Source organism: Pristiophorus japonicus, chromosome 3 (genome assembly GCF_044704955.1).
Source record: "Pristiophorus japonicus isolate sPriJap1 chromosome 3, sPriJap1.hap1, whole genome shotgun sequence".
NCBI classification, from domain to species: domain Eukaryota; kingdom Metazoa; phylum Chordata; class Chondrichthyes; family Pristiophoridae; genus Pristiophorus; species Pristiophorus japonicus.
Genome location: NC_091979.1, coordinates 283,559,763 through 283,587,646, shown reverse-complemented (window position 1 = coordinate 283,587,646; position 27,884 = coordinate 283,559,763). Strand labels below are relative to the sequence as shown.

The following is a 27,884-nucleotide window of genomic DNA, read 5'->3' as shown; positions in this document are numbered from 1 at the left end:
GATGTTCTAATTATTCATTCTCATTCAAGTTATATCCTGATTAAATCTATGGGCCAGAAATCGCGCTCTCTATGGACGCGTATGAATTGCGCACGCGCCCGTGGGGTCCCCACAAGTACCAGGTTTAGGCATGCAAAGCGCATGCGCCTGAACTCAGCTCTTGCAATCTTTCAAAAAATCTCTTGACAGATCGCATGCATGCGAAGGAAAAGGGCCTCCACAGGCGGAGAGTTGAGCTATTTGCCCAACTCCTGCCCAGCGAATGTCCTTCAAATTCTTACGCTGGTAAAAGCAGGCGTAAGGCCTGCTTTTACCAGCGTAAGAGTTTTAAAAAATAGAAAAATAAAATGTTAACACTCATTTATATATTTAACAGCCCTGTCCATTAAGGTAAGTTTATTTTTAGCCCTGTTAAAACATATTAAAAAATTACAAAAAATAAAGTTTTGTACAAAATATTTAATTAAATTGCATTTTAATTAATTTTAAATATGCAATGTGGTTTCAAAATTTATTTTCAGTGTTTGTGTGTTTTGGGGGGTATTCCTATTCATACTTATAGCAGCTCTGTACATACGGAACTCACAAAAGTATGAATGAGGATCCCTCTATTCTAATAGGTTGGGCCGGCCCACGTGATCCCAGAGATCCGTACAAAACCCTTACGATCCTGGGATACATGGGCCCCTATGCTGGCCGTTGCATGGAGCCCCAGGACCGCAAGTCTCCAAATGTCTGGGACCACCAGCTACTTTCGTAAAAATTATTACAGTCGGAGGTAGCCGCCCACAATAATTGCTATGTCAATATTGCCATCTTAAGTTCTTTACTTTTTCAAATACTTCCTTTTCAAATTTAATCTCCTTGATCCTTTGAAATATACACAAAGAATGACGAAAAGGTAAATTAAACTTGACAGTCATTGATACAAGTTGTATATTAGGATTGTGAAAAATCATACTATAGCTGCAGTGCCATCTGCCAGTAATAGGAAAACATCCGTCAATATAATCTCTTGCTCAAAACTGAGATCTGTGTAAACCATACATCATCCAATCTATGAAATTAAGATTATATGGGATAAACACATGACACTTAGCAAATAAGCAAATAAGGTACAGATGCTAAAATGGATGGGAAAGTCAGAAAATTAACTCATGACTGAAATCTGTTAAAAATAACAATAAATACTGTCAATATATTAAATAAACACTTCTGAAGTGCAGAAGATATGTCAATGACTATAAAGCACCTTTTTATTACATTTTAACACATTGGGCTTTCTTTAAATTTGATGGATTAAATAACCTTGCAGAGGTACAGTGCAAGTTTACATTCTACTGAAAAATTGAAGTGAAAATAATAATGACTAAACACATTTTTAAACTTGATTTTCATTTGAAAACAATTTGGAATCCATCAATGAGATGTGCCCAATTAAAGCAGACACGCTTCCATTGGATCTGAAAAGTAAGTTATTACAAGGATTTTTATCTCAAATAATTGAATGTCTCCATCAGCCTTTCTGTAGCATGATATATATATATCTGAAGTCACAATGCACTCAAACAATTCAATTTTAATCGATTATTACAAGCAGAGCTTTCTTTCAAATATGCATACTGTTTATTAGCTATTGAGAGCATGTAGATTGCATTATACAACAAAAGCAGTTAACAAATGTTAATAACTTAAGCATCCTTCCGCCCACCACCTCTCCCACAACAGTAACCGATTGTGCCTTTTCCTAAATATATGTTTCACAATAGGATTTGCATCAAAATATTTGGTGCAATGAAAACTTTAAGATAACCTCCTTAGGATCCTTACAGATGTTAGGAGAGCACGCTTTCATCCACATAGTCCAAACTAGATCTGAGCCAAGACACTGGGGAGCTGAAATTCAGCCTCCCGACAATGCCACTTAACACCAGAATGCGGTGGCAATGTGGCGGAGTCGAATGGCCGCCGCTCGTGAAATTCTCCTAGGTGCTTTTTCCGGTGGTCCCACCTTCCACCCCGCTGCTGCCAACTTTCATAAGTGCGTTAGCGGAGCGCGCACTGCCGATCTCCCGCACCTCAACCTAAATTCAGGGGAACAAATCTTCGGGCTGCCAAGTGGTGCGCCTAACAGTTTTTTCTGTTGGTGCACTGTGTTTGCAGTGTGTGCAACATGATTGTGCGGCGACCATTCAAGGGGAGGGCACACTGCCGCGGCCGCCATTTTTATTTGTCGGCCAACTGCCAGGTTGGCCCAGCAATTATGCCCCCGGGTTCAGTCAGGCCGCTAGCTGGCAGCCTGGCACCCCCACTTGGGTGCTAGGCCGCTGGCCTGGCCGAAACCCTCACTGGTGGCCCAGTGGACCTAACTAAAATAATCGCAGAGCTCGCAGAGACTCTCCCTTTAAATGAAGGGGAGAGATGTGGTGACGCATAAGCGTCATGACGCCATCAGTACTACACTGATGACTCTGCCCCCGCCTCCTCTTCCGCCCCTATTATAACCGACTTCCGGTCCACTCGGAAAAAAATGACAAAGAGCTGAATTTTGCATAAGAAGCCACCTCATCCACCGCAGCAGTGAAAACACATCAAAAGCGGTAGGTTCGACACGTTTTGGGCAAACCTGAATTTCTACTCCTGGTAGTCAAGGAGCTGCAACTTAATCTAGCCATTTCTGTGTGGGTAAATGTATTTTGTATTGATTTGAAGATCTTTCCATATATAATTATGGGTCAGTTACATTAAAATGTTAATTTTACAACACAATAGATTATGCAGCAGGTCAAAGCATAGCTCCTTGACTACCAATATCTTGGTTCAGATCCACTTCGGAATAAATGGATGAAAGCACCCTCTCATAAAAACTGCAAGGATGTCAAGGAGTTATCTTAAAGTTTTCACTCCACCAAACAGCAGTGGTCTTGGCCTCCATACCCAAATTAAACTTGTCTATTGCCTCCAGAGTTTCCCAAGGATCTATATTTGGTCACCTCCTTCCTCTTCCTCGTCTACATTCTACCCTTGGCGACATCAGCCGAAGACATGTACGCTGCCCACACCCAGCTCTACATCTTTCCTACAGCTTGTCCAACATCCATTCTTGGTTGAGCCACAATTTCCCCCAGTTGAACATTGGGAAGATCGAAGCCATCATCTTCGGACCCTGCCATCAACTCCACCCCCTTTTTACCAATTCCACCTCCCCGACCATTGTCTCAGGCTGAACTAGACTTTGCTAACTTGGTGCCCTATTTGACTCCATGCTGAACTTCACAAAGACCACCTACTTCCACTCTATAAAAGTGACTACCTCTGCCCCTACCACAGCCATCTGACACTGAAAATTTTGTCCATACCTTTGGCACTACCAGACTCGATTATTCCAATGTTCTCCTGACCAGATTATTAGCCTGCACCCTACAAAACTCTACTGCTCATATCCTATTCTGCACCAAATCCCACTCACCTATCAAGCATGTGTTTCATGACTTACATTGGCTCCTGCAGCCCCCAGCACCTCCAATTTAAAATTTTTATCCTCATGTTTAAATCCATTCAAACCTTTCCAGCCATACAAACAAACCTCCGTCCTCCACCATCCAACCTCTCTGTGCCTTCAAAATCTGGCATTTTGTGCCTCCTTCCCTCCAGAGCTCCCTACGCCCCACTATTACAGTCCTGCCTTCAACTGCCTAGGCCCCATGCTCTGGAATTCCCCACTTTAGTCCCTCTCTTCCGTTAAAAGCCTCCGTAATACCAACCTACTTGACCAAGCTTGTCATCGCCCCTCATTTGGCCCGGAATCGATTTGTTTCTGATTACAACTTTGTGAAGTGCCTTGGGATTTTTTCTGCCTTAAAGCTGCTATAAAAATGTAAGCTGTTATCATCTTAATGCTTTATTGATTGCAATACAAATGTTCCTGTTTTTTGAAAATGTCTTTGAAATATATAATATAAACTATCAAATTTAAATTAATACTCAGTGCATAATTACAATTAATATGGCTCATTCATTAACCCTAAACTGTTTGCCATCAAGTATCAATAATTTAACTTCTTTACTCAAGAGAGTGGTTAGAATGTGGAACTCGCTACCACACAGATTAGTTGAGGCGAATAGCATAGATGCATTTAAAGATAAGCTAGCTAAGTACATGAGGGGAAAGGAATAGAAGGATATGTTGATTGGGTGAGATGAAGTAGGAAAGGAGGAGACGTGTGTGTATCATAAACACTGGCATTGACCTGTTGAGCAGAAAGGCCTGTTTCTATGCTGTAATTCTATGTAATTGCCCACTGTGATGCCAGCCACTAAGAAATAAAAAACCCGCTTCAAACACCACAGTATGCATCTTTTTTTTTAATAACCAGGTAGAAATCATTTTATGGTTGGAATATTATTTCATGATTCAGCCCTTTTGTTTTAAAGAGTTCCCCTTTATTTATCTGTTCCCATGTGCTACTTTCATCCACATATTATTTATTCCTCAACCTTCTCTGGTCACTTATCCCATTGCTGTTTGCAGGACTATGCTTTGTTCGAAATTGGCTGCTGTATTTCCCGACAACAGTAACATCTCTTCAACAGTAATTCACTAGTTTCATAAAGAGCTTCATAAAGCACTTTGGGATGTCCTGAGGTAATGAAAGGCACTTTATAAATGCAAGTTATTTCTTTTCTTTCTTATAATGTCATCTGAACTCCTCAATGAACGACCTCCCTTGTAGCCAGTTTCTTACATGGTGTTGTTAGAATTATTAACTCCATTTTCAAACATTTGTTAAAACTAAGCATGGCTTAAAGAAAGTTTCCAACCAAGCACAGGTAACTAGCATTTAGAATGATTGAAATTATAGCACAGGCTGTACTAGTGCTGACTTTGTAACTGGTGCTATGTGCTCTAATCTTATTTCCTAGACCCTTCGATATTGTTCCATTTCAAATATTTATCCAGTTCCTTTTTAAATCAAGTTATAGTTGTCGGGAATTTCTTATAGGGTTCTCCTGATCTGACTGCCATAACTTTGGCAGAAGATTGGCTGAAAGTAGGGCGTCTGGAAATCTTCCACCAAAGTTACGGTGGTCAATCAGAAAAACCCCTGAGGAAATTCTCTTTGTTAACAGCCACTTGTGGTAAAGCAGTCCATGTTCTAACAGTCTTATTTGTGGAAATATTTCCTCTACCTTCTCCCTTCATTTCTACTTGTGATAATCCTGAGTTTATTTTTCTTTGCTAATGATTCACCAACCAGTGGAAATAATTTTCCATTATTTCCTCTCCCAAAACCTTTCATAATTTAAAAAATCTTAGATCACCCACCTTAACCTTTATGCCAGTGAAAAGAGACCCAATTTTTCAAACCTGTCCTCATGAATATATCCTCAGGTTACTGTGATAATTTTAGTAAAGCTTAGCTGTATCTTTACCATAGCTGCAATATTCTTCCTACAATGGAGTTCCCAGTAGTGCAAGTAATATTCCATGTCCTAACCAATATCTTGTACAAATTTAACATCCCTTCCTTGCTTTTATATTAATACTTTATTTATGAAACCCAAAATTCGATTTGCATTTTCGGTCATCATTCCCAACTCTGAAAATGTATATATCTGAATTTCTAAATTTCTCTCTTCTTCCACTCTGTTAAGAATCCTATCATTTAGAGTATACTATTTTCACAGTTCATTTCGCTCCAAAATGTACTGTTTCCCTGTATTAAACTGCAACTGCCACTGACCCACCCACAGCGCTGAGCTTAGTTTAGATTCAGCCTCATAATTTGCAATGCCTCTAATTTGATGCAATCAAATTTTGATTCTCCTTATGCCTATGTCTAAATTATTTGTACAAGCAGAAATAGAACAGGTGCCATCACAGATCTATGGGCACACCATTAACCACAACCGTCAATCTGAAAAACATCCATTTACAACTACCATCTGCTTCCTGTCGCTTCGGCATCTTTCAGTCCATATGGTTACATTCTAAATCACCTGGGCCTTAATTTGGCATCGTATCAAGTGGCTTCTGAAAATCCATACATATAACATTCACTACATTCCCTTTATCCATGTACTGCAATGACTCAGAAAATTGTCCAAGTACAGCCTGCCCTTTAAATATCCATTATAACTGCTTTGAGCAGCCAAGGCCTTTCCAAATATTCACTAATTTCAACCCTATTGTCAACTTCAGAGAGCCTATTTTCCTTTGCCTTGGCAAAGCAGCGACCGGTACAGTGTTCAATGTGCAAACTTTAACACCAAACCTCCAATTCCTGAATCCAAATCATTTATGCATATGGTAAATAATAGGATCTCAGCATAGATCCCTGTGGGACATCACATCCTACTTTCTGTCTGTCTGAGAAACTTCCTTTAATTTCTACCATCTGTTTTATAACCACCTGTCAAACCATCCAGCAACCTAAATCCTGATGCAATTTGCCCTTATCTTTGTTATGAGTCTCTTACATGAGATCTCACTGAAGTCACTTTGAACATCCATTACTACCACATTCACTACTTTGCCCTTGCCTAGTTTTTCTGTTATATAGGGCCCAAGTTTCGGCCTTAGTTGCTCCTGATTTTTTGGAGCAACTGGTGTAGAACGGAGTAACTTAGAAATTCAAATTCTCGGCATTTAGTTTGCTCCAGTTCTAGTCAGTTAGAACAGTTTCACTTTGGAACAGAATTTTTTTTTCAAAAGGGGACGTGTCCGGCCACTTACGCCTGTTTTCAAAGTTTCATCAGTGAAAACTTACTCCAAACTAACTTAGAATGGAGTAAGTAAAGATTTTTGTACGCTCGAAAAAACCTTGTCTATACTTTGGAAACAATGGGCCCAAGTTTCGAGCCGCGCCTAGAACGGCGCAGTCCCGACCTGGACGCCCGTTTTTCGCGCCACAAAGTGCGCCTAAAAAAACCCTCCGTATTCTCCACCTCCCTGCAGGTCCTCTGGCCCTCGGCGCAGCGCAGCAGGAGCTGTAGGGGGCGGAGCCAGGTCCCTGCGCTGAAAACAGTGCCGGGACCTCTGCACATGCGCGCTACAGTGGGCACGCAAGTGCAGTAGCTCCAGGCGCCCGAAACTGTGTGGGAGGGGCCCGAAGCACGCAGCCCCTAGCCCTGGCCGAATGGCCTCACTGGGGCTGTGTGCATAAGGCTCCTCCCGCGGCCAGCTCCTGCTTCCTCCCGACCAGACTCGACTCCCGCTTCCCGCCTCCGGACCGGACCCGATTTGACTCCCGCTCCTCCGCACCCCACCCCCCGACTGGACCCGACCCGACTCTCTCCTCCCGCCGCCCCCCCACCCCCCCCAGGACCGGATCCGACTCCCACTCCCCCCCGCCCCCGGACTGGATCCGACCTGACCTCCCTCTCCCCGACCTGACCTCCCTCTCCCTCCACCCCCCCGCACCGAACCGAACCGACCTCCCTCCCACCACCCCCCCGACCCGACCCAATGCCACCTACCTGTAAATCTGGTGCTGGGGATGGGCCCTGCCTGAAGTCTCGGGCCCGGCCCGTTCAGCCTCCCTCCCCCTTCTCCTTTCCCCCCCCCCACCAATCTCCTTCCCCCCCAATCTCCTTCCCCCCCCATCTCCCCTTTATCCCCCCCTCCTCCCTTCTCCCCATCCCTCCCCCTTCCCTCCCTCTGCTTCCCCCCTCTCTTCCTCTACCCCCCCTCCTCCCCCTCCCCTCGTTGTCAGAAACACAGACAATGACAGACAGAGAATAAGAGACACACACAGACAGCGAGATAGAGACACTGACAGAGACACACTGGAGGTGGGGGGGGGGCATCCCAGAACGCTGTTGGAGGGCTCCCGGTGCTGCAGTCGGTAAGTAGAAAATGTTTTATTTATTGATTTTTTTTAAAGGTATTTCTTATTAACTTTTTTGATTGATTTATTGGTTGATTTATTGATGTATTTATCATTTATTATTGATGATGGCTCTTTATTTGTAAAACTGAAGTGTTTAATGTTTGTAAACTTCCCTTTAAACCCCCCCGCCCCGCCCCACCCCCATTCCCTACGCCTGATTTGTAACCTACGCCTGATTTTCTAAAGTGCAGACAAGTTTTTTCGAGCGTACAAAAATCTTCACTTATTCCATTCTAAGTTAGTTTGGAGTAAGTTTTCACTGACGAAACTTTGAAAACAGTCGTAAGTGGCCGGACACGCCCCCTTTTGAAAAGAAAATTCTGTTCCAAAGTGAAACTGTTCTAACTGACTAGAACTGGAGCAAACTGAATGACGAGAATTCCGATTTCTAAGATACTCAGTTCTACACCAGTTGCTCCTAAAAATCAGGAGCAAATCATGTGGAAACTTGGGGCCATAGAAATATAGAAAATAGGTGCAGGAGTAGGCCATTCAGCCCTTCTAGCCTGCACCGCCATTCAATGAGTTCATGGCTGAACATGCAACTTCAGTACCCCATTCCTGCTTTCTCGCCATAACCCTTGATCCCCCTAGTAGTAAGGACTTCATCTAACTCCTTTTTGAATATATTTAGTGAATTGGCCTCAACAACTTTCTGTGGTAGAGAATTCCACAGGTTCACCACTCTCTGGGTGAAGAAGTTTCTCCTCATCTCGGTCCTAACTGGCTTACCCCTTATCCTTAGACTGTGACCCCTGGTTCTGGACTTCCCCAACATTGGGAACATTCTTCCTGCATCTAACCTGTCTAAACCCATCAGAATTTTAAACGTTTCTATGAGGTCCCCTCTCATTCTTCTGAACTCCAGTGAATACAAACCCAGTTGATCCAGTCTTTCTTGATAAGTCAGTCCCGTCATCCCGGGAATCAGTCTGGTGAACCTTCGCTGCACTCCCTCAATAGCAAGAATGTCCTTCCTCAGGTTAGGAGACCAAAACTGTACACAATACTCCAGGTGTGGCCTCACCAAGGCCCTGTACAACTGTAGCAACACCTCCCTGCCCCTGCACTCAAATCCCCTCGCTATGAAGGCCAACATGCCATTTGCTTTCTTAACCGCCTGCTGCACCTGCATGCCAACCTTTAATGACTGATGTACCATGACACCCAGGTCTCGTTGCACCTCCCCTTTTCCTAATCTGTCACCATTCAGAAAATAGTCTGTCTCTCTGTTTTTACCACCAAAGTGGATAACCTCACATTTATCCACATTATACTTCATCTGCCATGCATTTGCCCACTCACCTAACCTATCCAAGTCGCTCTGCAGCCTCATAGCATCCTCCTCGCAGCTCACACTGCCACCCAACTTAGTGTCATCCGCAAATTTTGAGATACTACATTTAATCCCCTCGTCTAAATCATTAATGTACAGTGTAAACAGCTGGGGCCCCAGCACAGAACCTTGCGGTACCCCACTAGTCACTGCCTGCCATTCTGAAAAGTCCCCATTTACTCCTACTCTTTGCTTCCTGTCTGACAACCAGTTCTCAATCCATGTCAGCACACTACCCCCAATCCCATGTGCTTTAACTTTGCACATTAATCAGGCGTAAGTTACAAATCAGGCGTAGGGAATGGGGGGGGCGGTTTAAAGGGAAGTTTACAAACATTAAACACTTCAGTTTTACAAATAAAGAGCAATCATCAATAATAAATGATAAAAACATCAATAAATCAACCAATAAATCAATCAAAAAAATTAATAAGAAATATATATTTTTTTTAAATCAATAAATAAAACATGTTCTACTTACCGACTGCAGCACCGGGAGCCCTCCAACAGCGTGCTGGGATGCCCACCCCCCCATTGTGTCTCTGTCAGTGTCTCTATCTCTCTGTCTGTCTGTGTGTGTCTCTCATTCTCTATCTGTCAGTGTCTCGGTTTCTGACAGCAAGGGGAGGGGGAGGAGGGGGGTAGAGGGAGAGAGGGGGGTGGGGGGTAGGGGGAGGGGAGGGAGGGAGGCAGAGGGAGGGAAGGGGGAGGGATGGGGAGAAGGGGGAGGGAAGGGGAGGGATGGGAGAGATGGGGGAGGGAAGGGGGAGAGAGAAGGGGGAAAGAGAAGGGGGGAGACAGGGGGGGTGGTGGGGGGGAGAGGAGTGGAAAGGGGGGAGAGAGGGGGAGGGGGGAAGCGGGGGAGAGAGGTGGGGAGGGGGGGAGAGAGGGGGGTGAAAGGGGGGGAGAGGAGGGGGAAGGGGGAAGGGGAGGAGGGGGGAGATAAAGGGGAGAGAAGGGGGAGGAGGAGAAGGGGAGGAGGAGAAGGGAGAGGGAGAAGGGGAAGGGGAGGAGGAGAAGGGGGAAGGGAGGAGGAGAAGGGGGAAGGGAGGAGGAGAAGGGGGAAGGGGGGAGAAGAAGGGGAAGGGGGGAGGAGAAGGGGAAAGAGAGGGGGAAAGGAAAGGAGAAGGGGGGAAGGAGAACGGGGGGGGAAGGAGAGGGGTGAGGAGAAGGGGGAAAAGGAGAAGGGGGGAAAGTAGAAGGGGGGAAAGGAGAAAGAGGGGGAAAGGAGAAAGAAGGGGAAATGAGAAGGGGGGAAAGGAGAAGGGGGGGAAAGGAGAAGGGGGGGAAAGGAGAAGGGGGGAAAGGAGAAGGGGGGGAAAGGAGAAGGGGGGGAAAGGAGAAGGGGGGAGGGAGAAGAGGGGGTAAAGAGAAGGGGTGAAAGGAGATGGGGGAAGGAGAAGGGGGGAAGGAGAAGGGGGGAAAGGAGAAGGGGAGAAAGGAGAAGGGGAGAAAGGAGAAGGGGGGGAAGGAGAAGGGGGAAGGAAAGGGGGGAAAGGAGAAGGGGGGGAAGGAGAAGGGGGGGAAGGAGAAGGAGGGGAAGGAGAAGGGAGGGAAGGAGAAGGGGGGGAAGGAAAGGGGGGGAAGGAAATGAGAAGGGGGAAAATGAGAAGGGGGGGGAAAGGAGAAGGGCGGGGGAAGGAGAAGGGTGGGGGGGCAGGCTGAACGGGCCGGGCCCGGCCGGGCCCAAGACTTCGGGCAGGGCCAGCACCAGATTTACAGGTAGGTGGCGTTGGGTCGGGTCCGGGGTCCAGGGTCGGGAGCGCGGGTCGGGTCGGGGAGAGCGCGGGTCGGGGCCGGGAGCGTGGGTCGGTTCGGGGGGCGGAGGGAGGCCGATTTGGTTCGGGTCGGGGGGAGGGAGGTCAGGTCGGGGGGGCGGGGGGGAGCGCGGGTCGGGTTGGGTCCGGGTGGGGGGAGGGCGGGGTCGGGAGCGCGGGTCGGGTCGGAGGGGGTGGTGAGAGGGAGGTCGGTTCAGTTCGGGTCGGGGGGGAGGGAAGAAGGGAGAGGGAGGTCAGGTCAGGTCGGGTGCAGGGTGGCGGCAAGGGAGCGTGGGTCGGGTCCAGTCCGGGGGGTCAGGTCCGGTCCGGGGGCGGGGGGAGCGGGAGTCGGGTTGGGGTCGGGGGCAGGGGGCAGGGGGGGGGAGGGGGGCGGTGGCCGGGGTGCGGGGGAGCGGGAGTCGGGTCGGGAGGAAGCAGGAGCTGGGCGTGAGAGGCAGCCTTATGCACGCAGCCCCAGTGAGGCCATTCGGCCAGGGCTAGGGGCTGCGTGCTTCGGGCCCCTCCCATACAGTTTTGGGCGCCTGGAGCTAATGCACATGCGCGCCCACTGTAGCGCGCATGTGCAGAGGTCCCGGCACTGTTTTCAGCGCAGGGACCTAGCTCCGCCCCCTATAGCTCGTGCTGCGCCGCGCCCGACTCAAGAGGACCAGCAGGGAGCCGGAGAATCTGTAAGTTTTTTTTAGGCGCACTTTGTGGCGCGAAAAACGGGCGTCCAGGTCGGGGCTGTGCCGTTCTAGGTGCGGCCCGAAACTTGGGCCCAGAGAATCTACAGTGCAGAAACAGGCCTATTCACCCCAACTGGTCTATGTCAGTGTTTATATTAGGAAGTATGTTTGTTAATACCCTGTACCTGTAAATGCCATCACTTACCTGCATTAAAAAAAAATCAGAATTCAATCTCCAATCTCTCTTTCAAAGTTTTTTGTAAAAACTAGAGAAACTCAAAAAGAGTGAGGGGAGATCCCATTTTACTTCAATTTATTCTCATGCTCAAATTGAAAGCAGGGAACTTTTGCAAACTGCGTGTGCTCAGATGGAACAGATGTGGTTGAAAGCATCATCCAACTATTCTTTGGTAAAAAATATCCTGTCAAAGCCTAAGCCTTTGAAATAGTCTAAGACCTTACAGTAAAAACTTTAAAGATAGGCATTAACAGATAATTCAATGGGTAATGTTATTGTAAATTATATATTTTTTATTTTGTTTAAAACCTTATTTGGGATATTGGAAATTTCACCTACTGAGTAAAAATGGCAGACAAGTTTTTTCAATTATTCGACAGTGACAGCAAAATGTCACTTCAAAATGGAAATATGATTTCCAATTCTAAAATATGAATATAACATTTTTGCATTGTAAATATTTCCATATGGTTTTCCCATTGGGAGCATTTACATAGGCAATTTCCATAATATATGTTACCATAAAATGATTAAAGGAAGTGTGTGGCACATGCAAGATTTTTTAACAATATATAGATATAACTAATGAATCAGTATAAGTCCAAAGAAGCGCTGTGTTATGAGGACAGGAACACGTAGGTGTGTGTAGGAGTAGAAGATATAAATATTTGGTATTCTTGAAATGAATGGCAAGTTTATTTTGGGGTCAGGTTGCAGATAAGGATACTGGATTTGTTTGCCTTTTGGCTAAGATCATGTGTAACTGACCTGACAGGGGAGTAACCACCATAACCCCAAGGTGGTTCTCCCTGGATCAGGAAGGTATATGCTTGCTTTTTTGGAAACAGGAGGTGGGTGGGGTGGCTTGACCCATCCACCTCCACGGAGGTGTGTGGGGGACCTGACCCATCCACCTCCATGGCACGAACCTGGTATTGCAGTACTTCCAGGAACGGTGCAGTGGCTCTAGGCCTTTTGGCTAAGAGCATTGGCGCAGAGTGATCCTTGAATGGGCCCAAGGAGACCTCTGGCGTTTGTGATTTGACAAAGAATTGGAATGATTGGCTACGAATTTCAAAAAAAAAATACTGGATTTGTTTGCCTTTTGGCTAAGATCATGCGTAACTGACCTGACAGGGGAGTAACCATGACCCCAAAGTGGTTCTCCCTGGATCAGGAAGGTGGTTCTCCTATGCTTTTTGGAAATAGGAGGTGGGTGGGGTGGATTGACCCATCCACCTCCACGGAGGTGTGTGGGGGACCTGACCCATCCACCTCCATGGCACGAACCTGGTATTGCAGTACTTCCAGGAACGGTGCAGTAGCTCTAGGCCTTTTGGCTAAGAGCATTGGCGCAGAGTGATCCTTGATGTGTGCAAGGTGACCTCTGGCATTTGTGATTTGACAAAGAATTGGAAAGATTGGCTACGAATTAAAAAAAAATACTGGATTTGTTTTGTTGACAGGTCAAATAAGGATTTGCAGATAATGTGGAAAAGGTATGTTCTTGAAGAGAGAGAACCCAAAAAAAGCATTTTAAGGTTTGTTTGTGTCTCTGTAAGATGCAGATCTGTAAGAAAAAGAGAGCTAAATGTGGGAGACAGAAAATATAAATGATCCTAATTATAAGAATCGTCGCTCAAAAACTTTAAATTTCCCTACCTTTTTACAGCTAGCTCGGATCTATATAATTATTTTATTTGTTTTAATTTAATTCTCTCTGGTCTGCTGCAGCCGCCGAGAAAAGGGAAGTCAGGGCAGGGATGATCAAGTTGGGGAGTCAGCCATGTAGGAAGATTAAATTTGCCAAGGAAATTTGACTGGAAGTGTTATGCAGAAGTACAATCGGAATATCAGCACATAGTAAGCGCTAAAGGAGGTGTGTGATGCATGCACTAGGTCCAATATATTTGCACATTTGCTTATTCTTCATATGCTTCTTTTTCTGGAAAACAAGATAGCTCATCCACAGGTAACCCAGCACTGGCAAAGCTCTCTTCCCTCCACTGACAAAAGTGAGACTGGCAACACTTGCAAGTCTAAACATCAGACTAACACTCTTCTATTGTAGTTAGTAGATCAACTCTCAAGATCAACTGAATTTCATTTCAATTCAATTCAGCAAAACTGAAAAAATAACAATGAGCTTTCATCAGATGAAGTCAAAAAAATGGACAGCGGTTTTGTCTTTATAACTAGAACATCTGATTTAGAATTAACAAAATGTCCTGGTTGATGTATACTTACTGAATGACTTGTGCCAATAAAACAGTTAAGGCTAGAATTTACAAAAAATCCGTCAGCACCGGATTGCCGTTCAAAATACCGCTAAGATTTTTAAATTACCGCGAGCAAGAAATTCCACAGTCTAATTCATATAATTCAGTCACTTTTTTAAGAAAAAGAATTAATTCACCAATAGTTTTATTTAAGCATTGTAAATAACAGGAAAGTAGGAATTTAATGTTAAAAATTTGAATTATCAAATATTTCAAATTAAGCAATGTAAAAAAATGCAAAATGGAAATAAAGTGCTAAAAATTAACATATCAGATTACTTGAACCAAGCAACTTTGATTTAAAAGTTATAATTCTAATTGGAAAAAATAAACAAATAGTTCAGTATTGTAATGTTCCACTGCTGGCTCACTGCAGCTAGAAACGATCAGGGAACTAAGTAAATAGTTGAGTGCAAACTAGTGGCAGAAAATTGGTATTCCCAACAATACAATTTACTCTGCAGGTCCCATGAACTTTAGACAACAACAACAATAGCACCTTTAATTTAGTAAAACCTCCCAAGGTGCATCACAAGAGCGTTATTAAACAACATTTGATACAGATGCTCCTTTGGTCCTGATTTCCTGCCTCTCTTCAAAAAAAAGTCAGGCCCCACACTTCAGACTTGTGGTATTTTCTATCCTTCCACTGAATATAAAATAGGTGCCAGCTTCCTCAACCATTTTAGGGTTACGAGGAACAGAACGTCATGAGGTCTGCTTTTCAATACCTAGTAAAATACATCTAAACAAAAATCTTACTTTGCAATCAGGTGTCCTTTTTTCTTCCCAACCCTTACTTGATGGTCGCCGGGAAGAGGTGTACATATGTGGAACTATGGGAATGAAGTCCACACCAACAGGTGGAGGAAATCCTACTACTGGGGGATGCATTATTCGGTCCCACTGTCAAAACAAAATACACAATAATTAACAGAATTTGCTCCAGAAAAGTAAGTTTCACTTAAAAAGATACAAATTACAAATTAGTCCACTTAATAGTTTGTTTCACCCCTCAAAAGAAAAACAGTTTATCTAACCATAAGATTAGTTAGCTTGTGTTGTCTAGAGTGTTCAAACTGAATATTTATAGCAATATCAAGTGTATGAAAGTTAAGTTAAAAACTGTTGGGAGATATTACAGATTCAAAATGGATAAATAACTTTTTTTGAAAGACAGTTGTAAATTCACATTGATAAACAATGGGGTGAATTTTTCATTTTACTGCTGGGTGGAAAACGGTCAGTAGCAGATTAGTCGTCCTTTTTACACACCGCCCGATTTTTATTTCCATTGACTTCAGTGGAAACCGGGCAGTGTGTAAAGCAGGCTGCTGGTGAAAATTCACCCTAGAGAATTCTAAAATGCTTTTCAGCAAACAAAGATAGAACTATCTCTGCACACCCCATGCATTTTGTGCTTTTTTATCTCAGTGAAAGATTAATACTCTACAATTCCAATTATTTCCTTTGCAACAAAAATGTTATAGATCCTTCATTTTAAATGTTATTCATTCTATCGAAGCTTCAATAACAACTGAACTTTTTCTCCTTTGCTATCTAGGAATCCAAAAGCATACTGGAAGCACCACATACTTGATCGCTTCCGACAAAACTGTGCACAAAGACCATATCATACTGTGAGCTAATCAATTTTTCATATTCTGATGAATTCATGAAAAGCACATGGTTGGATTGATGATAACTTGAATTCTACAGCATTTTACACATCTGCAAAGGTTCGTGACCATCACTGCACAATTGATTCATAGGAAGCACCTATAACATTAAAAATGTTGGGCTAATCTATATTAAATAAAGCGTTGTAACTCAAGTGCTGTACAACTAATATTGATTCAACAGATCACAAAACCATAATTTTTCAAAGTGAACAGAAGCTTTTATTTTGCACTCTAGTTGATAAATTCTGAGTGTGCCTTTTGCTTATAAGGCTTTCACAGCATAGTAATAAGCCTAGTGCTAATAAGACATTACAGCCTACGGTATCAATCGTGACTCAGTGGGTAGCACTTTCGGCTCTGAGTCAAAAAATTGTATCTTCCCACGCCAGAGACTTGAGTCCCATTCCAGAGACTTGAGCACAAAATCCAGACTGGCATTCCAATGCAGTACTGAGGAAATGCTGCATTACCGGAGGTACTGTCTTTCAGATGAGATGTTAAACTGAGGCATCATCTGACCTCTCAGGTGAACATAAAGGTCACATAGCACTATTTCAAAAAAGAGCAAGGGAATTCTCCAGCGTGTCCTGTCCAATATTGATCCCTCAACTAACACCACTAAAACAAATTATCTGGTCATTATTACATCGCTGTTTGTGGGAGCTTGCTGTGCGTAAATTGACTGCCATATTTTCTACATTACAACAATGACTACACTGCAAAAGTACTTCATTGGCTATAAAATGGGGCGGCCTGAAGTTGTGAAAGACACTATAGAAATGCTAATTCTTTCTTTCTTCCCTTTACTCCTTATAATTCAAAGTTGCTTTTTGAATGTTCTAATAGTTTGATTTAAGCAACATAAGCAACAGCATTGTGGGAATTTAATACTAAAAAATAATTGAGGAGTAGGCTGTAAATGGAAATGATTTCGACGAATCTTTGATGTTTATTTAATAACCGATCTCAATGTTGAAATTCTGCTTCTGAATTTTAAGTTATACCTCACATGCTTAGTTCTTTGCAAACAGTCTTAGATTTCCATTTTTAATCATTGCTACAAAGTCTGATGTCACCACCACCTTGCATAATTTTTTGTCCTACAGAAATTACAGCACAGAAGCAGGCCATTCGGCCCTTCCAAGCCTATCAGCATAACCTTCTATTCCTTTTTCCCTCGTGTACTAGCTCGGAACACTAGCTTTCCCTTAAATGCTATTTGCCTCTACTACTCCATGTGGTAGCAAGTTCCACATTCTAACCACTCTCTGGATAAAGACATTTCTCATGTGTTCCCTATTTGATTTATTAGTGACTATCTTATATTTTTGAACCCTAGTTTTGGATCCCCACCCCACAAGTGGAAACATCTTCTATACGTCTACCCTATCAAACCCTTTCATAATTTATAGACCTCGATTAAGTCACTCCAGAAAAGAGCCTCAGCCTGCTCAGTGTTTACTTTTTGTAATATGGAGACCATTAATGTACACACTTCAAGTGTGGTCTAACTAAGGTTCTATACAAGTTTAACATAACGGGCTGGATTTTTGGGTTTTAGCGATTTCGCCCATTTTCGGGCGATAATCGCGAAAATACATTTTTTTTACCGCTGGGTTACCGTTACCGCCGAGCGTGCAACTTTTGGCAACCGGTGAAGATCATTTGCGTTAGCGATAACTCCGGCATTACACAGCAGAATTTGTGCGCCAAAGCTAAAAGTTACAAACCGCCCCCCCCAAAAAAAATCAGACCTTCTGCGCATGCACAATTTTTTTTGGGGGGTAAGAGTTTTTTTTCTTCTTCCTGCACTTCTGGTCAGCTGTCAATCGCAAACGCTAATGCAGGCAGGGAACGCCTGCACATGCGCAGTACACCCAGGGCTGAATCAGTCATTTAACAATTTGATTCATGATGGAGGTTGATGAGAGCCAGAGGTTCAGCCCAGAGGCGAACGAGGCCCTTCTCTGTGCAGTTGAACGAAGATGGGCTGAATTGAACAAGTAGACCCCTCCCAGCAGTTTTTAGAAAAATTTGAAGCAGAACAGCTAAGGAGGTCTCCTCTGTCGACACTGTTCGAAGGACCCCCACACAATGCCGGAAGAGGTTTAACGATCATTGCAGGGTTGTTAGAATAAGTATAATTTTTATTAATGCACTCCTTCATTATTTAAATTATAAATCTGACACACTATTTTTTCTCATGCTGTTGGTATAGGTAGGCTTAGTGTTGCATCCTATTTGCCATGAATGATCTTTACACATTATTAAGATTGCTTTCTGAGATCTTAAAAGATGTTTCTGCACTTCGATGTCTTCCTCATGAACCACATGCAACTTCCAGGGCCATTAAACAGAGGACTGTATTAAATGCACATGATATGGTATAAGTGCTTTGGTGGCTATCTGTGTGTGCCACAAGAGCAGAAAGACCCTCTGGTAACCATTCCCATTTTAATCTTTGCAGGGAAAGAATTCCCACAACCGCCGGGAGCAGTGGCAGACAGACGGTGGTCCGCACCGAACCATGCTTTTAACAGACCTCGAGGAGCGAGTGGCCAGTCTGATCGGTGCCTCAGGGAGGGTAACTGCCCGTGGGGGTGCTGACCCCCTGTTGGATAGAGAGGGTATGTCCTGCACAACCCCTGGGCTGGGATGGGGCAATGTAATGCAGTGTCTGTGGACTACATATAATGGAGTAGCGGCAGTTCTTGAAATCAGCCTGTGCTATGTGACCTTCCTCATGTCACCTTGCCCTTTCCCCTGCTGCTAACGACTCATCTGTTGTTTTCTTCTTCCAGATGAGGAGTCCAGGCACCAAATCCTTCACTGGAAACCTCCACCTCAAGCCGTCATATGGGGGAGGAAGAGGAGGAACCTGAGGGAGAGGAGCGGACGGAGCAGCCTACTCTGGGGGGGGGTGGGGGCTGTGCATACAACACCTCTTTTTCCACTGGTCAACACCTCGTCCGAGGATGAAACATTCCCGGGCTTTGAGCCATCCGAGTCCCTGAGCCAGGTTTCCCTTCCTCGTCTACCTCCTCCTCCAACCCTCTCTCCTGAGATGGTCCTGCAGTCCCCATTGGCAAATCCTGTCCCCTCATGATGGTTAAGTTGTGTAGAATGCACGACAATGAACTCAGAGACCTGCTGATAGAAGTATGGCAAGCAGCCTCCAGAGTGGTGCAGGCATCGGAAGCGCTGCTTGAGCACTCCAATTGTCTGTTAGATGATGTTGCATGTGGCTACGTGGCTCTCAGTATAGCGATGCTCAGCTTCTGTCTGAGGGTTCCAGAGGGGGTTCATGAGCCAGGTGGTGAGGTCGTAACCTTTGCCTCCCAGCATCCAGCTCTGGCCTTGTGGTTGACACTCGAACATGCGTGAGACACTGCACTCATGCAAAATGAAAGCATCATGGATACTCCCTGGATATTGGGCTTTGACTGCCATGATGCGCTGAGTATGGTCGCAGACAATCTGTACGTTCATGGAGTGGTATCCCTTTCGGTTTCGGTAAACCTCTGGATTGAGTAAAGTTGCTCGCAGGGTGATGTGCGTACAGTCAAGGGCATCCTGAACTTTGGAGAAGCCAGCAATTCCACCAAAATCATTCTGGGCCTCCTTGGTCATTGGGAAGTTTATGAAGTCCATCCTGCATGCATACAGTGCAGTAGTCTCCTGGCGAATGCTGCAATGTGTAGAGGGCTGCGAGATGGAGCATATGTCCCCCGCTGATGCCTGAAAGGAGCCGGAGGCATAGAAGGCAAGTGCCACAGTCACCTTCACCTCGACGGGCAGTGCAGTCCTGTTGCCACTGGTAGACTGTAGGTCGGCATTTATGAGCTGGCATATCGCTGTGACCACCTTTTTTCGGATGCACAACCTTCGAATGCACTGTGCCTCAGAGAGCTGCAGGTATGAGCGATGTTCTCTGTAAACTCGTGGGGGGTAAGGCCTCCTCCCCGTACATCTGCGAGCTCTTCAATTACGTTTAAAATGCTCATCAATAGGCCTTCTTGCAGCTCGATGCCATATAGATATAGCAGCCAGGAATAATGGCTGACATAGTATAGCCCCCATTTTTTAAAATGTCCTTAAATATCCTTTGAAACTAACTATAAACTCACATAAAACTTCACTGTGTAAAACGCAGACTTCTTCTCCCAATTCTTTTATGCACTCAACTTCTGCTCTGTTTTTAAAATGGCATCGATAGGGCTGGGTGCATCCTGGGTCCGACCTGGGTTCGACTGGTTTTTGCTGGCAGTTTCCCGGGCGGACGGTAAAGCAGACAAAAGTTTCACCCGGGACGCTAGCGCAGCGTTGCACGCTGATTGACGTCATCCAAATGGTGAAAACGTCGGGCAGAACACTAAGTTTTAGTGCCGCCACAAAACCACTGCTGAAAGTTCCGCCTGGGCGCAAAATGTTGTGCGACTCGTTTAGCGCCAAAAAGTCGTTTTTGCGATTCGCCCATGTGCTAAACTGGTCGCAAACCCTTTGAAAATCCAGCCCAGCCTCTCTGCTTTTCAATTCTATCCCTCCAGAAATTAATCCCATTGCTTTGTTTGCATTTTATGGCTTTGTTAACCTCCGCTGCTACTTTTAATGATTTGTGAATCTGTACCCCTAGGTCCCTTTTCTCCTCTCCCTCATTCAGACTCTTATTTTCAAAAAATGCATACATATCTATATTGAAATTTATTTGCCATTTACACATCCATTCTGCAAGTTTATTAAGGTCTTCTTGTATTTTGTCACAATCTACCTCTGTATTAAACTAGAACCCCAATTTGCTGTCGTTTGCAATTTTTGAAATTGTACTACTGAGTCCCAAATCCAAATTGTTCATGTAAATGGTGAATGATAAGTAGTCACGGACTGCAGCAGTTCAGGAGGGTGGCTCACCAGTAGCTTCTCGAGGGCAATTTGAGATGGGCCTTGCCAACGATGCCCACATCACGTGAATGAATAAAAGAAAAGTTGGCAACTGGGCTCCATCAGATGTGAACATTCTGGCCTGGGTTACTGGGTAGCGATGATGAGGCATTCCTCTTGCCTCTACAAACTACAATATTTCCCTGAAACACACATCAACTTCTCAGATTACCTCGCCTTCCCTCCTAAAGATTTTTCAACCTTGAGTGTGTCTGGCCTCACGAGAGAAAAATAAATCTCTTCTGAAATTCATGAAATTACACAGAAATACAAGAGAGAAACAGGCCTCTCTGCATAACCGGTCCGTGTTGCCGTTTATCAGCCACAGGAGCCGTAGTTCTAATCCCATATGCCCACCCTGATCCCATATCCCATCATCCCCCTTTCAATCGACCACCTATCTAACCTGTTCTTAAATGTTGACATAGTCTCCGCTGCAATTACTAACTTACAACCCTCGATGTAAAATTAAAAGTTTCTCCCGTTCTCTGTCCTAAATCTCTTGATATCTAATCTTCTATCCATGTCCCCTCATTCCAGACCTCAATCACTTGAAACAGTTTCTTCTTTCATCAACTATCGATATTTTGGACTCTAAGGGAATCAAGGGATCTGGGAATCGGGCGGGAAAGTGGGGTTGAGGTCGAAGATCAGCCATGATTTTATTGAATGGTGGAGCAAGCTTGAGGGGCCATATGGCCGACTCCTGCTCCTATTTCTTACGTTCTTAGCACTGACTTCTGTGGAACACCACTTCCCACCTTCCACCAGTCTGCATAAATTCCTTTAACCCCTACTCTGTGTTCTCTCTGTACCCAGCTTGCTATCCATTCTGTTACTTGTCCCCTAGCTCTACATGTCATGAGTCCACTATGGCAGGGGTTCTCAACCTTTTGGCTTCTGAGGGGCCCCCCCCGCACCCCCCCCCCCCCCCCCCCGTTATAACAATTACACGATCCCCTGTAACACATCACAGGTATTTTATTCTGTTTAAAAATTCTCAGCGCCACTCCCACTCACCATGTTACTGTTGTTGCTGCTATCCTGGTGCTGCAGAGCATTCTCATCCCCACGCCCATTCCAATCCCTCTTTCCTTCCAGTGAACCCCAATCACCTGACCCCTCCAGTCTCCCTCTTTCTCCTGCAACCCCCGACTCCCTCACTGACTGTTGCCGGCACATCAGCCAGTCCTGATTCTCTGCTTGATTGTCAGTTAAACAGCCTCCCCCACACGCCAATATACACTATTTTTATAACTAATAAACAAAAGTATACAATGAAAATGAAAAAACACAATGGGTGGAATAATTCGGTACCTTAGCGCCTCCTGTTAGTGCCAGCTGATAGCATTAACTGGGTGCTAGAGCATTATCGCCCGGGCAAGGTAAATCCAGCAGCGCACGCCAAATTCCGCCTCCCTTCCCTCCCCACAGCACTGCCGCTAACATTAATCGCCGGGAGCAGTGAGCATGAATTTTGCATGCAGTCTGAAGCATTAGCGCCTGATGCTAATTCTCCAACTTTTCTTATTATACCACCCATTCCTGGGCAATAATGAATTTCTAGCCCAATGTTTTTAAGGCCCATATGATTTTTCTCCCAAATTGCTCGCAGCACTGTTGAGATTAATGTTTTATTCCTGGAAGATTGAAATCCTAGCTGGAGTCCAACATTGAATGTCAATAATTAAGTCTGCCTCTGATGCTCTCTTTGGTACAGCAAGACTGCTAACACTCATTGTATAGGCCCACAGGTGAAGAAAGGGCAGCCAGCACCCTTGTAACTATACCACAGTATGAATCAACACTTTGAAGATATCAGGAGTGAAAATTGGGAAAAATTCGATAGTTAGTCAGTATATTTAAATAAGTTTGCCAACTGTTTCAGTTTTCCTGGTAATAAGTATCAATCCTCATAGGTATTGACATATTCCGTTCTTCCTCCTCCACGAAGACAGCGACAGTGGCAGTTCCTTTCCTCCTTGCAGCTGCCGCCTATTCCCTTGCACCTTCTTCATTTGATTAACAATCGTGACCGTGTGAATAACAAAATTAGGACAAAAAAAAATCAAATCCAAAACGGAACCAATGTGTGTGGCGTGACCATTGGCTGATTTCAATAGTCACGGGTTACTTGAGCTGAGCGCTGGTGACATCTGACAGTGAGAAGATTCAGGGAGCGATGGGTAAAAGTAGAAGACGAACTGCCCCAATTAGCCCGGTGTAGGGGGAAAATCAACCCATGCAGCGTGGTGTTAGTACAAGTGAGGGGGGAACAAAATATACAGCGGGACCTGGCGAGAGGAGAGTGGAGGATGGAGAGCTGGAGCCAAGGGATCAGCGCTCAGAGACCAGCGACAGCCACCTCTCTTCCTTCTCAGCGAGCAGGGACTTGGACCCAGCGGCAACTGCCAGCGTAATCGCACAGATGTTCGGGGATGGGGGGAGAGGAATAGAGATCAGAATCGGGGCCGGACCCACCAGTTTGCTCAGCTCGATCCCATCTTCACTCGAGTGTATTTTTCTTTTTTTCCAAATCTTATGGCGGACTCCTTGAAACCATCTCATTGAATCCCCATTTGAGAATCTTTGTGCTATGCGGTACTTTATCGAAGGTCTTTTGAAAATTCTAATATATTACATCTACTAAGTTACCCTGATTTACTATTTGTTACTTTGAAAGAATTTAATAAGGTTGGTCAGACATGACCTTTTCTTTTGAGAACTATTCTTTATTATATTTTCGGTTTCTAGATGTTTTTCTATTACATCTTTGAGTAAAGATTCCATTATCTTTCCTATCACTGACGTTAAACTAACTGGTCTATAGTTCCCTGGACATGTTCTATCTCTAGCTATTGGAGTGGCTCTCTATGGCCACTGAGCAACTGGTGCACTTTTTAGGTGCACCAGTGTAGTACGGGGAACTAGCCTAATTTCCATCGCAAATTGATTCTTAATACGCCTGGTACACAGTTGGTGCACAAGGTCCCAGTACACATCCACATTTTCCTGTGCTCAGCAGATCAGTTATCATGTAACAACTTGAGCCTCTGTACCTGATACTATGGGCTTCAGTACCCTAAGCAATGAAGCACTTTGAGTGATGCGGAGCATATTTTCCACCCCTATAACTTTATGTCACACCTCGACTCTCCCACCACTGCCATGTTACTATTAATATGTAAATAACCAAAGTACCAGACACATGTTCAGTTGAAAACTCATTACTTATCTATGGCTTCTAGAATCAATCCTCACAAACTCAAAACCAGATGTGAGCATTGTAAGATAAGCATCTTAGACAATACTCCATTGACAAATATGTATGCTAAGATTTTAGCAAAGAACTGTGTTAAGACTGTTGTAAGCATGCTGGTATTTTTTATATTTCCAGTAGCATAACTTAGTGTGTATAAGAACATAAGAACAAAAGAAATAGGAACAGGAGTAGGCCATATGGCCCCTCGAGCCTGCTCCGCCATTTAATAAGATCATGGCTGATCTGATCATGGACTCAGCTCCACTTCCCCACCCGCTCCCCCTAACCCCTTATCCCCTTATCGTTTAAGAAACTGTCAATTTCTGTCTTAAATTTATTCAATGTCCCAGCTTCCACAGTTCTCTGAGGCAGTGAATTCCACAGAATTACAACCCTCGGAGAGAAGAAATTTCACCTCATCTCTGTTTTAAATGGGTGGCCCCTTATTCTACATTCTAGTTCTAGTCTCCCCCATCAGTGTAAACATCCTCTCTGCATCCACCTTGTCAAGCCCCCTCATAATCTTATACGTTTCGATAAGATCACCTCTCATTCTTCTGAATTCCAATGAGTAGAGGCCAAATCTACTCAACCTTGTCTCATAAGTCAACCCCCTCATTCCCGGAATCAATCTAGTGAACCTTCTCTGAACTGCCCCCAAAGCAAGTATATCCTTTCGTAAATATGGAAACCAAAACTGCACGCAGTATTCCAGGTGTGGCCTCGCCAATACCTTATATAGCTGTAGCAAGACTCCCTGCTTTTATACTCCATCCCCTTTGCAATAAAGGCCAAGATATCACTGGCCTTCCTGATCACTTGCTGTACCTGCATACTATCCTTTTGTGTTTCATGCACAAGTACCCCCAGGTCCCGCTGTACTGCGGCATTTTGCAATCTTTCTCCATTTAAATAATAACTTGCTCTTTGATTTTTTTTCTGCCAAGGTGCATGACCTCACACTTTCCGATATTATACTCCATCTGCCAAATTTTTGCCCACTCACTAGATTGGCAGTATAAGTTTCCAAATGTTACATTTCATAGCGTAATAATATAATATTGAATCATGATTCACTATAAATCTCCTTTCAAAACCAGAACAAAAGGCCTGTGTTGGGCCATGTCACATTTTTGCTTCATAAATACATAGAATAATAATTAGATTGGACTCATACAAGGTCTTAATACAATTGAGAAATTCTGATGATCACAAACCACAAATGCAAAGTTGGAGCAGTTTCGAATGTCAGGTCTGTAATGGTGTTCGTGTGTAACTCACTGACTCATAATAAATACATATATATTGATGTTTTATATATTTACAAAAGCTTAAAATGCTAGAATCCTAAGCAATTGTTTGCTATGATAGTCGTATGAATACAGTGGCAATGGTTATTTAATGTGACACAGTGAAGCATTACAACAGCATTTATGATGTTCTTAGATATATTCTACCAGAGGAAGAGGCAATAATTTGGAATAATTTTTCATGCTGTCATAATTGGAAATGAGATAGCCTCTATATAACACCAGTAAAAAATATATTTTTTCTAAAAGGTCCAGGCTTCAAGTTAAAACTAATTCATAAGCTTCATATACATCTGTCAGTTAAATGGAATCAACACTTAATTTAACATTTGTAGAATAAAATTCCGTAACTGCTTTTGTAACCTCTGTACAAAACGAGTTTCCCCTGAAACATATTTATTAACCAGTTCACGCTTTGTATTTGTCCATCTATTACACATCACAAGCACCTATGTACCTCCATCCCCGACTCCATCAGCCTCCCCCACTGCAAGGATAGGCTAAGCCCAGAGTGCATGCTCAACTCAGAACTCAGCTTTCTCTTTACATGCAATCCACCACCAAGACTACTTTCTTCCACCTCTCAAACAACATGTTCTCACTTCCACCTTCCATAACATGTTATTCATAACACTGCATTTCATATTCGCAACCATACTAAGACCTGCATTATCATTATCTTTCCAAATGACCCGTGTCCCAGAAAATCGACTTTAAGGTTCTCATCCTCACCTTCAAATCCCTCCATGTCCTCACCCCTCAATACCTCTGCAATATGGACCAATCATATATCCCTTGCTTGCACCCTCCACACTTCCAACACCAGTCTATTTCTCATTCCTTGCTCTCTCTCTGTTCCCCTTATCAACAGACCCAGCTTCAGCAATTATGGCTCCCACCCCTTGTTCAGCATCTCTACCTTGTTAATTATTTTCCTGCCTTCTAAAACCTCCCAAAGGTCCTTCTCTTTCACCATGCTTTCTCACCTTCCTAACTGCTCTTTCTCGTTTTCTATCCTGCTCAATGGCCAATTACTATCCAACATCTTGTAAAGTTCTCTCAAAGATCTTTGTTCATGAGAAGCATTATAAAATGTCAAGTTATTGATAATTCAGCAAGCCCCAAGTGAAATCAAACCAATATATATCCTAGTACTTTTATTATTTATATAACACTAATAGTAAAAATCTAATATTTTTTTCAGTTTTGCAAATAATTTCAACTTCCAATTTTAAGTTAAAAAGAAGAATTTACAAAAGCATAGTTAGTGATTTTCTTTTAAGTAATATTCAGTACCTTGGAATTTCTTCGTATTTTCCCATTTTCCTAAGAGCAACCCTTGTGTTATGAATTATGGATTATGCTGAAATTTACTGCTTTATCACATTCCCTACCTGCATATTTGGAAGTGGAAGCTGGAGAACAGCTGGTTCTGGTGGAGAAGGCATCACCATCAAAGGAATGAAAGAATCGTAAGGGACCTGCCAACCTGTTGGAGTTTGTAGAAACTCAGGAGGGGCATGTGGAGAGGCCAGAGGATGAAGCTGGGGAGGGCCAATTAATCTGAAAAGACCAGGTACAGCTGGAGCAGTCCAAATCCAGGGAGGTGGTTCTCCATTCATCTGCCAGATCTGCTGTTGTCCTTTTGATCGTGGAACTGGAAACATCCTACACCTTACATCCCACAGTCCCAGAGTGTTGCCTTTTAGAAACATTGTCGAATGAGTTGCAGCATGTATATCAAAGTTGGAACAGAAAAGTGTTGTGGGAATCAGAGAGCATTTGTACAGGTCTTCCAGATGTTCATCTAATAAAAGAGTAAGGAAGAAAGAATTATCTACCTATTTTCTTCTGGCAATCAAACAGAACCCGACAGCAAACTCTTGATTTTGTTCCCAAATGTTAAGAAAAAAATACTTTCAGTTCCCATTCATAATTAATTAATTCTACTTGATCTCATGATTTCTGAGAATCAAAAGAATCTCCCTTCAAATACATATGTGGATGAGGCGAATAAACACTTTACATTTACAGTAGAATTGTTTGAACATTCAATAAAAATGCATTTATTTTTTTTCCCAGCCAAACATTCCTTCCCTCCAGTCACAGCATGCAGTAAGTTTATGTAACTACTTTATAGATTTTAATACGGTTTGTATCAGTTGTGCAATTTGTAAAAAATGTCATTTGAACCTCTGATTTCAAACCACAAGAGCATTATTATATTTTTTAAAAGGGCAATTTTCTTCCATACTTCAAAGTTCAGTCTGAGATTAGAAGAGTGTTTGCTGCTGCTATAAATATTTCAATAGCCAGATTTCCATTGAAAATATTTTTTTAAATGCTTAGGGAAACTACAGCATCCATAATGCTTTGTGCTGACAGCATTGCTTGCCCATCTTCAATAATGTTGCCTATGAAATATTGCCTGGACAGAAAAATTAGTAACAAAGTAAACAAATACAACAGAATAGATAGAGTTTTAAAAAGAAACAGAGAAAGTA

General features: G+C 43.7%; 1 protein-coding gene and 1 pseudogene across 1 annotated transcript in view; one reads left to right on the top strand and one right to left on the bottom strand.

The window, feature by feature from the left end:
* Positions 1 to 27,095, bottom strand: part of tcerg1l (transcription elongation regulator 1 like) — a 947,310-nt gene extending 920,215 nt beyond the window's left edge. Inside the window, exons 1-2 of the mRNA XM_070876773.1 lie at positions 26,775 to 27,095; positions 14,951 to 15,094 (exon numbers count right to left, since the gene is read on the bottom strand). Of these exons, the coding sequence (XP_070732874.1) occupies positions 14,951 to 15,094; positions 26,775 to 27,095 (465 nt within the window). The remainder of the gene's footprint in view (positions 1 to 14,950; positions 15,095 to 26,774) is intronic.
* On the top strand, positions 12,640 to 12,875 carry LOC139260635 (U2 spliceosomal RNA; annotated as a pseudogene).
* Positions 27,096 to 27,884: the final 789 nt, after the last annotated feature.